Genomic DNA, 13,189 nt, shown 5'->3' on the forward strand with positions numbered 1-13,189 from the left:
GTTCCTTAGGTACTATGACTAAAATGATTATTTAAGAAAAGATAATTTGCACCTTTACTCTTCAATGATAATACAGAGCTATGCTGAGAAATGAGAAAAACTGATTTCACAGTTTTATTTCTTATCAACAGAGATGAATGACTTACTATAGCCTTACCATATTTATTGAAAAAGTATGTACCTTCTTGTTCATAGCATCTAGATCCATGATTTTCACAACTACCCTTCATTCTGAAAGAAACACCAGAAATTTATTCACCCATCAGTGCTATAACCTTATTACCCAGGAAAGAACATTATTTACATTTTTAGCAACTGTTTTCATATTTCACAAATTATGAACCATTGCCTCATGGTAATGAGTGATTACAGAGCTTTACTTATTAAAGTTTTACTTACTGTATATGCACCAGTTCTGCTTCTGTTAAATTATTTAAGTAATTATCAGCTACTGTCTCTACCATCTACATGGGTGAAACAATGCCACATTATTTAATGCCTCACACAAAGATGAATCCCCAGCAGAAATAACATTTGTCTATAGGTATTTCCCCAGAAACAGTATTATTCCTGAAAATGACAGCATAATGGAAAACATAGTATTTGTTTTGAAATTTCTGTGGAAAAAAGAAGAAAACAGAAGCTTCAGGTTATTGACACCTGAAAGTGTCGTTTCACTGTTCTTAGACTTTTAAATTTATATAATTTCGTCCAAGTTATGTAAAAAATAAATAAATTACAGGTAACAGTGCGATCTGGTGGGCAAGAACAGACCGTGTCTGTATGTCGCCAGTGCCACAAGACGTGCCTTGGCAACAGCCGACAGTCACCCCCAGATATCAGCACACTCGAGGATGACACAGACTGTGCTGACAACTGGGGTCCTCTCATGCTAATGGGCATGTCCGCACTAAATGCCACTGTTGGACTTGGCTCCTCTGTTGTCACCGACCCGTTCTCACCGACAGAGGTGCCATTAATTTCCGTCCTGCCCCCAACCCCTGACACTCTTCCCCAGAGTGACAGCTTCCAGTGGGATGATGTGGACAGGGGGCCCACTGAAGCCACTGCCACAAACCCTTCTTCTTCTCAGGTAACTTTTCAGTTGTAGCTTAGCTCTGAACGTAGAAATCAGATTGCTTCATTAGTGTATTAGGTGCAGTATCACAATAAAATTACACAGCTGACACTTTGAATGTTCTTCATTGTACTCTGAAGGATTATGAGAAATGAGAAGGGTGATTGTCAGATATGTACAAATGTCCTCCTTCTATTGAGCAGTAATACAATTTTTCCAGTTTGTTTGAGTTTAACAGAAAGTAATTTTTGTAAAGATGTGGATCAGTAACATTCTTGTATTGCAGTACTGCTCATTTGGCAAAGTTTCATTTTTTCAAAAAATTCTTCATTCACATTTTACTTTCAACCACTGTCAGGGCATCTCCTTTGAGTGTGAGCTCTTATGGATACTGAGTTAATTTCAAACTACATATTATCATTTGTGAACTACCTTCACAATCTAAAATAAAAAGAGAGGGTAAAACAGTTTATTGCTACCAAAAAATGTAGTTATCTGGCACAAAATTCAGATAATTAGCAGCTAATATGATTACAATTATACACTTTTTTTCTGTCTTTGAAGACCTTTATCGGTAACATTCTCTCAAAACTTGAGCTATACATGGATTGAAAAAATTTCATAGTTTTTTATAATTTTTGTTTTGTATATATTGCATCTTCAGCATGTATAGAAGAAATTAATAAGTACTTGCATGTAATTCCACATTTAACATTATTTTCAGATATATGCATATTTCCATCATGTTATGAACGTGCTATATGGAATAGAAGTCCAATTTCAAAAATTCCTTCTCTGTATTTTGAATTTTCAGTAAGCAATAGTGTAGTATAAAGGGAAATATAATTGCCATTTATGAAAAATTTCGGCCAGCATGTCTGTAACACACATAACGGAAGCAAATTACATTTTAGAAAATTGTTTCTCACAGAAAATGCATTCATCAACAGCAATTAACTTAATATTCATTATAACTTAATAGGATAAAATATGTAATCAGTTTGCTTAAGGAAGAAAGAGGTATGAGACTCGATCATCTCTACATTGCTGAGTGAAATTCACATGAACTATAAGGTGGTCTAATCTTCTAACAGTGATTATGTCAGTAAGAAATGTAAAAAAGGGACTGAGAGTACACATAAAATGATTATGTGAATGTAGTTTATACTACACTGTGATGTTACTAATGACTGCCCATCATAAGTGTGAGACGGAACACGTATGGCAGAATTCATTGCGTATACAAATCTCAGGGCACGTTGTTTGACAGATTCTCACTTCAGAATTTTTATCTGGTTCTGTTGCTTACCTTACCACCAATAAATTACAGGACAGTTGTCACATCGTAACTTGTTTCTGTAAGGGATTTGGGAATCAAAGGTTTAGACTCAGCAATAGTTATCATGGACACATATTTGTACATATATTTCAAAGGACAGTATCATACTCTGTATTATGTAACTATTCTATGCAAAAGCATCATGAACAATTGTAATATACATCCCTTCAGAAAAGCAAAATCCACAAGTCAGTCAAAATCTCAGTTCCACAACTAAATGATTGAAATCGACGAACCATAGACTGAAACTGACATTTAGCATAGAATAACTTGATGACTGCATTTCTCTAACAACAATCCCACCCCAGAGATAAACAGTGATGTGATTATTTCTTTTTATTTCATAACAATAATTATTATCATTGATAATATTTTTAAATCATAGTCTTATTCTGATAATAGCTCTATTTCCTGAGCCACTTCCTATTTCCTTTCTATTCTTGTTGTGCTTCTAAATGTTGTTGTTGTTGTGGACTTCAGTCCAGAGACTGGTTTGATGCAGCTCTCCATGTTACTCTATCCTGTGCAAGATTCTTCATCTCCCAGTACCTTCTGCAACCTACATCCTTCTGAATCTGTTTAGTGTATTCCTCTCTTGGTCTCCCTCTATGATTTTTACCCTCCACACTGCCCTCCAATACTAAATTGGTGATCCCTTGATGCCTCAGAATATGCCCTACCAACCAATCCCTTCTTCTAGTCAAGTTGTGTCCCCAATTCTGTTCAATACCTCCTCATTAGTTATGTGATCTACCCATCTAATCTTCAGCATTCTTCCATAGCACCACATTTTGAAAGCTTCTATTCTCTTCTTGTCTAAACTATTTATCATCCATGTTTCACTTCCACACATGGCTACACTCCCTACAAATACTTTCAGAAATGACTTCCTGACACCTAAATCTATACTCGAGGTTAAAAAATTTCTCTCCTTCAGAAACGTTCTCCTTGTCATTGCCAGTCTACATTTCATATCCTCTCTACTTCAACCATCATCAGTTATTTTGCCCCCAAATAGCAAAACTCATTTACTACTTTAAGTGTCTCATTTCCTAATCTAATTCCCACAGCATCACCCGATTTAATTCGACTACATTCCATTATTCTCGTTTTGCTTTTGTTGATGTTCATCTTACATCCTCCTTTCAAGACATGGTCCATTCCGTTCAGCTGCTCTTCCAGGTCCTTCGCTGCCTCTGACAGAATTATGGTGTCATCGGCAAACCTCAGAGTTTTTATTTCTTCTCCATGGATTTTAATTCCAACTCCGAATTTTTCTTTTGTTTCCTTTACTGCTTGCTTGATATACAGATTGAATAACACCAGGGTTAGGTTACAACCCTGTCTCACTCCCTTCCCAACCACTGCTTCCCTTTCGTGCCCCTCAACTCTTATAACTGCCATCTGGTTTCGGTACAAATTGTAAATAGCCTTTCGCTCCCTGTATTTTACCCCTGCCACCTTCAGAATTTGAAAGAGAGTATTCCAGTCAACATTGTCAAAAGCTTTCTCTAAGTCTACAAATGCTAGAAATGTAGGTTTGCCTTTCCTTAACGTATTTTCTAACCTAAGTCGTAGGGTCAGTATTGCCTCACGTGTTCCAACATTTGTACGTAATCCAAACTGATCTTGCCCGAGGTTGGCTTCTACCAGTTTTTCCATTCATCTGTAAAGAATTCCTGTTAGTATTTTGCAGCCATGGCTTATTAAACTGATAGTTCGGTAATTTTCACATCTGTCAATACCTGCTTTCTTTGGGATTGGAATTATTATATTCTTCTTGAAGTCTGAGGGTATTTCGCCTGTCTCATACATTCTGCTCGCTAGATGGTAGAGTTTTGTTAGGCCTGGCTCTCCCAAGGCTGTCAGTAGTTCTAATGGAATGTTGTCTACTCCTGGGGCCTTGTTTCGACTCAGGTCTTTCAGTGCTCTGTCAAATTCTTCACGCAGTATAATATCTCCTATTTCATCTTCATCTACATTCTCTTCCATTTCTATAATATTGTCCTCAAGAACATCGCCCTTGTATAGACCCTCTGTATACTCCTTCCATCTTTCTGCTTTCCCTTCTTTGCTTAGAACTGGGTTTCCATCTGAGCTCTTTATGTTCATACAAGTGGATCTCTTTTCTCCAAAGGTCTCTTTAATTTTCTTTTGAAATATCAGTACACCACTGGTATGTTTTTTTCCATATTTATTTTAGTACTGTGCCTTTAAAATTACATGGTACTTTTTGTCTTGCTAGGCCATTTTACGCATATGTCTTAAATTTCTTTGAATCTAATGATAGTGTTGGATACTAATATGAGATCAATACACCATGGGAAATTAGCAACACTTCTGGTCCATGAGAGAAAGTATTGTCATTTTGAAGAGACCAAAACATATCATTAAGTTAAGAGTTTAAAAGATCAAAGACATATATGATTGGTGTAGAATGTACAATTAATTAAAAAATCGCAACATTCCTTGTTTTATTTCTCTTATTGCATTGCTAGCCACCTCAAGGGAAAGAGGTGCTTTGTTGGTGCTCCATTGTTTTTGCTATTCTGAGTGGGATAAACTGACATTACAGGTTTCATCTTTGGCATGCTAATGTAAAAGTTGTCATAAATTCAGATAAAGAACCCATACACTTCACAGGGTTTATGTATACAGGATGTAAACCATAACTGTTTACAATCTGCTACTGTGATGTAGGGGATGCTGAAATGAATGATTTGTGAGGGTAAAGAAGGAAAATGACTTTTTAACAGCTTATGCAAAAACTAATTATGTTTCCAATGCAATCTAAATTTAGAAGAAACAAAAGGATGTAGCTGTTAATTTTATGCTGTTATAATCCACAAAATTGTGAGGTAATATTTACACAAACATCAATTTTACAGTTTGTTAGTGCATAACTAAGGTGGTGGCATAAGATGACAAGAGAATGTTAAAAAGGTTGTGTGGTGCATGTATACTGTAGTTTAGGTGGCTTTTGAAGGCAATTTGAGTTCCTGGCTTGCTGGGCCACAAGCGTGTTATATAGAATTGTTTGTATCGACTTCCCTTACATCCCTTAGGTATATTGTAAACTATAAATGTTTACACCCTGTGTGTGTGTGGAAATTCTATACTGTAATGTTTTACAGTTTGTGTTGCATTCCCAAAACATTTCACTCATCATACCAAGACTTCTGTGTATCATGATTTACTGTGAATTTTCCAACATTTGTGAGTTATGCGCAAGAAAGGTACTATTTTATCAATTGCAAATTACATTTGTGCTTCTTAGAAATTTTTACAATAGCCTCCTCATTCAGTCATCCCTGCTAATGTTGTTGTGTATTTATAGGATGGAAGGTAGGTTTTGAGTATTTTTGGGCCATTTCAAGTATTATATGTAGCCCACTTTGTAGTACATTTTGAGCTACATTTGTGCATTCTGCAAGCTTTGCAGCAATTTATTTTCAAAAACTCATTTCTTCCTATCGCCGTTGTAAGTACTTATGTGACTAGTGCAATATTTCCACTTTTCCACTCTTTTCTTCTAAGTCAGTATTTCAGATTTTACAAACTCAACTTCTATGGTGTAATATTACTTTTTGTTCATATTTTAATTGTCAAATTTGCGTTCCATTTAGTTTCACTCTTCAGTAGCAGTACGTGTTGTCGAAATCATCATACATTAGCCTTGTTTTTGACGTTGTTGCATGCAGGTGTAGTTTAAGATCATACAGGGCTTGTGACACTAATAAACCGTGAGGCCCTTGTATAGCATTATCATATTTTTTAAAAGATACCATTTTACTTCCACACAATCTAGGAAGTTAATGTCTAATAAACTTCTATTTCTGTAATTTTAGCACTAACTGATGCTATGCATCTTAATATTTTAACCCTCATAAGCAAAAATAGTTATCTTTGCTCATGATGCAATTATTGTGAAGAAACCTAACAGAATGACTTCAATACATGAAAATGTAAATGATATTTCCTTGAAAATTAATTATCAGTTCTCTTCAAATGGACTGTAAGTGAATTTAGATGAGACACAATACATACTGTTTGGTACTACTGAAGGCCTAATCTCTCCATTAGAAATAATGCACAAGGATAATTCAATAAATTAAACAGAAAATTCAAGATTCTTAGGTGTTCATATTGATGAGAACTTCAACTGGAAATGACATGCTACAGGACTTCTTAAACATCTAAACTCTACAACTTTTGCATTACAGATGACATAAGATTTTTTTAGATAAAATGTCAAAAAATTTATTTAATTTTCCAGTTCTCATTCACCAAAGTATTATGACATTATATTCTGGGGTAACTTGACATGGAGGAAAACTGTATTTGTTGTGTGGAAATGTGTAAAAAGTGGAATATGTTATCCCTCTAGAACGTCCTGTAGACAGCTGTAGAAACAGTTAGGCATACTGACAACAGTATCACAGTACATTTACTTCATTATGAAGTTTGTTGGTAACAGTCAATTAAAGTTTAAAAATAATGGTGACATTCAGAAATATAACACTGGAAGAATAAATTATCACATTATCCGTCAGTACACCTTAGTGTGCCATAGAAGGGAGTGAGATATTCAGTTATAAGAATCTTTGGGTGCCTATCCAGTGATGTAGTGTATTTAATAACTAATAAATTTAACTTCAAACACAAACTAAAATTATAGCTGCTTGAAAATTATTTGAACGCCATGTAAGAATTTCTGCATGTGCAGAGTGTGTGTGTGTGTGTGTGTGTGTGTGTGTGTGTGAGAGAGAGAGAGAGAGAGAGAGAGAGAGAGAGAGAGAGAGAGAGATTAGCACTTACATGGTATACAATAACTACTTTATCCATATTACTGATCTCAAGCATAAAATATGTCCACATTCTTACTTGTTACACACCAGATTAAAATCAGTCCACATCTCAGTCTTTTACCTGGGAAAGCTTTTTTTTCCCCCACATACGTCAATCCTGATCTGTCCGACTATACTTGAATTTTAATATTGTTGTTGTTGTTGTTACTACATGTCTCCCATCCCCCACCCCTTGCAATGCATGGCACTAGGGGAATAGGGGATGCACTACTGTGCATGTAATATTTCCATTATACACTGTAGGACACATTAGTGGAACAATAAAACATGAAATGCACAAAGACACACAACAAAAAAATATATACAAGTTCAACAATTCTGCAGTCCAGTTAATATGTGTAGAAATATAAATACTGTATGTTACACAACTGTTACATATGTAAGATAAACTTCACTTATAATTTAATGTTTGACAGTACTGGAAACATAAACAACACAACAGCTGTGGAAAAGCCAGTAACATAATCTAGCTGATTATTCCTTTAAGATCCTGTATCCTTTGCCTGAATACCATGACATGTTGAAATAATTTTAAACTATACACAAATGTAAAGTACTTCCATCTTAAGAGAAAATAAATGAACAAGAATAATGGCAGTCATAATATGCTTAAAAAAAGATCTGTTCACCATTCTGACAGTGATAAACTTACAGAAAATTTTTTGACAACATATGCTCTGGTAATTTGTATGACACAGTTTTGCACACTGCATGATAGTTGTTTGGCTTGCAGTGTACTGAAACTGTTGATGGTCTTCCATGTAGGATAATGTTGAATGTATTATCTTCTCGGCATAGCACTTTGTGTGGCCGCAAGTATGGCTGTTGGAGTGACAGCTTCATCATATCATCATGCAACATTACAAAATCACAGTGTTTCACTTTTTTTTATATACAAACACTCATGGAGAAGCACGAGACTGTGGAGGAGGAGTGTGAATATTGGCAATATGCAGTTTCACATGTTGTACCAATTCTGGCAAATCAGTGGAATCCAGTAATGGCGCTGATTTGACAATTCTGCCAGTAGGTCATGTGCTTGTCCATACAGAATTTCCACCAAGGAATCTTGTAAGTCCTCCTTGAAAGCAGATCTCATGCCTAATAAGATTCAAGGAAGAGATTCATGCCACTTCCTCCCCATGATATGTTAACACAGCTTTTAATGTGTGATACCACTGTTCTACCCACCCACTGCTTTGGGGATGGTAGGCAACATTTTACAAATGTTTGAGGACAGGGCCAACTCAAACTGTCAACCCTGGTGCATTGTGGTAGCAATGGGACACCCAAAGCATTTAATCCACATATCTATAAATACTATTGCTGTCAATTCTGCTGTGCTGTCAGACAACAGAGTGGTCTCCACCTATCTTGACACTCTGTCAGTATCTGATAAGATATACAGGGTTATTACAAATGATTGAAGCGATTTCACAGCTCTACAATAACTTTATTATTTGAGATATTTTCACAATGCTTTGCACACACATACAAAAATTCAAAAAGTTTTTTTAGGCATTCACAAACGTTCGATATGTGCCCCTTTAGTGATTCGGCAGACATCAATCCAATAATCAAGTTCCTCCCACACTCGGCGCAGCATGTCCCCATCAATGAGTTCGAAAGCATTGCTGATGCGAGCTCGCAGTTCTGGCATGTTTCTTGGTAGAGGAAGATTAAACACTGAATCTTTCACATAACCCCACAGAAAGAAATCGCATGGGGTTAAGTCGGGAGAGCATAGAGGCCATGACATGAATTGCTGATCATGATCTCCACCATGACCAATCCATCGGTTTTCCAATCTCCTGTTTAAGAAATGCTGAACATCATGATGGAAGTGCGGTGGAGCACCATCCTGTTGAAAGATGAAGTCAGCACTGTCGGTCTCCAGTTGTGGCATGAGCCAATTTTCCAGCATGTCCAGATACACGTGTCCTGTAACGGTTTTTTTTTTTTTTTTTTTTGCAGAAGAAAAAGGGGCCGTAAACTTTAAACTGTGAGATTGCACAAAACACGTTAACTTTTGGTGAATTGCGAATTTGCTGCACGAATGCGTGAGGATTCTCTACTGCCCAGATTCGCACATTGTGTCTGTTCACTTCACCATTAAGAAAAAATGTTGCTTCATCACTGAAAACAAGTTTCGCATTGAACGCATCCTCTTCCATGAGCTGTTGCAACCATGCCGAAAATTCAGAGGCATCCAGAAGCTTTAAGCTGCGCATACCATCGCCGAATGGAGTTAGCAGTTGGTGGATCTTTGTTGAACTTCGTCCTGAAGTGTCGTTGCACTGTTATGACTGACTGATGTGAGTGCATTTCAGGCACGACATACACTTTCTCGGCTCCTGTCGCCATTTTGTCTCCCTGCGGTCGAGCGCTCTGGCGGCAGAAACCTGAAGTGCGGCTTCAGCCGAACAAAACTTTATGAGTTTTTCTACTTATCTGTAGTGTGTCATGACCATATGTCAATGAATGGAGCTACAGTGAATTTATGAAATTGCTTCAATCATTTGTAATAGCCCTGTATTTAAATCCCCCCCCCCCCCCCCCACCATGACATGGGAAGAGGGCCAAGCACATCTAAGTGTACTTGATGTAAACAGCCAGCTGGAATGTCGAATGTGCCTAAAACTGGGCTCAGATGCCATCCTATTTAGCTCCTTTAACATTCCACACAAGTTATGTAAATTGAAAGTGTAGGGGGAGAAAGAAAAGGAGGGTAGGGACTATTGGTATCAGCTGCATCGGGACTTTATGTAGAGTCAGCACAATGAGTGAAAATATGTGCCAGACCAGGATTTAAGCATGGGATCTCCTGCTTACTAGGCAGTTGCATTAATCACTGCACCATCCAGATGCAATGTTTATCACAAATGTGTGGACTATCTCAACACACCTTCCAGCCAACCCATATTCCAACATAGTGCCACCTGTCCACTGTCCCCATCCATGTCCTTCGAGCTCACTACTTTGAGATCCCGCAGGAGGTCAAAAATAATTGTGTATCCGCACTGAAGGTGGGGAATTCATTGCCCATTAGAGCAAATCAGTTATATGACTGTGTGGTGTCTGTTCTTTTGTCCAGAAGAACAGACACCTCCATTCATAAAATTTAGTCACTTTGATGGGCAGTGTATTCACCACCTTCAATGTGGATGCACAGTTATGTCCAACTTCCTGCAGTAGTAAGCTTGGGGACATGGAGGGGGCTGTGGATAGGTGGTGCTAGGTGGAAATGTAGGTCAGCCAAGAGGCATGCTGAGATAGTTCATGCATTGTCTGGGTGGCGCAGTGGTTAACATAACTGTCTAGCAAGCAGGAGATCTCAGGTTCGAATCCCAGCCCAGTGCACATTTTTCTTGTCACCACAGATTCCACATAAAGTACTGATGTAGCTGACATCAATAGTTCCTTCCCATTTTCTTTCCTTTCTCCTCCCTCCATATTCAATTCACACGATGTGTATCACAGCTGCAGATTCCACTCAAGCCTGTGTCCAAAGTTTGCAATCTTTTTTATATCAGGCCGTACAAAACATGTCATCACCAGCCTGACAGACAGGTGTATTTCTTGATGAGTTCTTGTAGATGGTTTTTATATATACTTTGGATACAAACAGTCAGATGCTTCTTTGCAGTATGTCAAAGTTGTTTGCTGTGGCATTCATTTGCAAAAGTTCTAACTTTAGACTCATTGTAATGTTTTTTTAACAACTGTTGGTATTCATCATCATTTTCTTGTGCTGCCATGAGGCTGTCAAAATTGAGGAAAATTGACAGAGAACTAATTCTGGAACAGTAATTGATGACAATATCATTCATCTCTTTTATTTGTACTATGGCTGTGGAGAATTGCTTGATGAAAAATCCAAGTGCTTAAAGCATCAAGGTGAACAATCTTTACAGGGATTCTGGTCACCTAACTGGGTGTGATGATTCTTAAATAATTTAAACTTTTGCTCTTCAGTGTCCACCTTAAAATATTAAACAGCTTCATAAAACACTAGCAGCTTGTGGTCAAATGTGGACCACTTGCATTGAGTCATTGTTAATTTTTTTTAAAAGAATCTCAATGGGTACTGTTTTCTGTCAATTTTCTGGTGCAATACTGCACCAGTCACCACATCACTCACATCAGCTGTCAGAGATAATGTTGTGCCTTTTACCATGTGTGCTACTGTAACAGCCTGTTCTAAGATGGGTTTGATCTCTTCTACAGCTCTCCAAGGTGCCTGTAATTGAATTGCTAGTTGCAAATGTCTCCTATAAATGTTAACTGTTCCTAGAATATGGAGCAATTCCTGAAATGTTGTAGATCTAGGCATAGAACAATTTGTTTCAACCCATTCCGCCATGGATTTAATTTCACGACTGTTTATGAAATTACCCTGAAAAGTTACTCCATTATTCATAAGCTGACACTTCTCACCATTGATGACAGTTCCTTGTTTTGAAAAGGTTCAAAAATTATTTTTAAGTGTCTTTCATGCTCTTTATCAGTTTTTAAGTAAACCAGTATATCACCCACATAGCAAAAATATAATGAAAATCCTCTTAATATTCATTTGATAAAATGCTGCCATGTCTGGACAGTGTTTTTTAGCCCATAAAGCATACACACAAATTCCAAAGGGGATGATGACCACTGTTTTGGGTATGTCTTTTGAAGCCATAGGTATTTAGTGTTGGGCCTTCTTGCAGTCTATCACACTAAATATGTTAGCACCTGTCAGAACTTGTGAAAAATCCTGTAAGCTGATATTAGGATACCTATGCAGTACAGTACCAGTGTTAAGTGACCTGCAGTCTCCACCACATCTCAAGTGAACCAGTGACAGCCATTGGCTGGCTGAAGGCTGTACTACTCCTGTCTGTTAAAGTTCCTCTACAACTGAAGCTAGGGGTGATTCTAGAAGTCGGTCAAGGGAGTTGGCTAATGGGGGTGGGGGGATGGAATATCGCTTAACAAAAGGAGAGTTGGGGTCCTCCACTGACAAGTTGGTAAAATTTGGTGTTGCTTAAAGTATAATGTAGTTTTTGGTAACTGTTTTGGAGTTCAGGGTAAAAATGTGTATCAATAAATAATAAGATGCCCATTTTAAGTTAAATGATATTTATTGGTTTAGATAGTAAGCTATTTGTCACTCTTAATCTTTTGTTAAAATGTGTTTGAAATACAATGCAACCAGTATTGCTATGTAATTATTTTTTTTAAAAAAAGATTGAATCTGTTGGAGTAATATATTTGCTGATTTCTGAAGTCATTTTATCCAGGGTAATATGATATTCCAACAGGTGTTGGGGGGGGGGGGGGGGGGCTACAGCCCCAATAGTCCCCCTTGCCACCACCTCTGACTTAAGCACTCATTTCAAAAATGTCATGAGTCACAAAAATAAAATTTTTCAGGAGAAGACAAAAACTTCCTACAGCTTAAACCATCTGTGTATTTATTGTTATTTTGATATCAAAGGCTACTGAGTCTTCAGGACTGTGTAGCATTGTGTATTTTTGTTTTGTAATTTATAGTATAGCATAAAAGTAAATTTAAAAACTGCTGACTCATGACCTTTTCACAATAAACAACTATTTGTTACCATAAATGAATGCTGTACTTGGAAAAACCTGCTGATTTTATTAAAAAGTGGTAAATATGGCGAACTGCAAACTCAAATGAGACTATTACTATTTTAATCACGTTTTAAGCTGTATCTGTGCTTCTTATAACAATGGTGAAGCAAAACACAATAAAACAAGTTCATTTCCTTGATCAACATCATCATGGTCTGTTCCTGCTATTTTCCATTCTTGCAATTGTTCATAAAATTCCGTATACTCAGGTGGAATGTACCTTCTCACTTTCAATATATCCTGTATTTTTTTGACATTGATGGGCAC

General features: G+C 37.1%; 1 protein-coding gene across 1 annotated transcript in view; it reads left to right on the forward strand.

Moving 5' to 3' along the window:
• LOC124555588 overlaps positions 1-13,189 on the forward strand; it is a 1,059,882-nt gene that overhangs the window by 845,732 nt on the left and 200,961 nt on the right. Inside the window, exon 17 of the mRNA XM_047129551.1 lies at positions 743-1,093. Within this exon, the coding sequence (XP_046985507.1) occupies positions 743-1,093 (351 nt within the window). The remainder of the gene's footprint in view (positions 1-742; positions 1,094-13,189) is intronic.

The sequence above is a fragment of the Schistocerca americana genome, chromosome X, assembly GCF_021461395.2.
Source record: "Schistocerca americana isolate TAMUIC-IGC-003095 chromosome X, iqSchAmer2.1, whole genome shotgun sequence".
Lineage (NCBI taxonomy): Eukaryota > Metazoa > Arthropoda > Insecta > Orthoptera > Acrididae > Schistocerca > Schistocerca americana.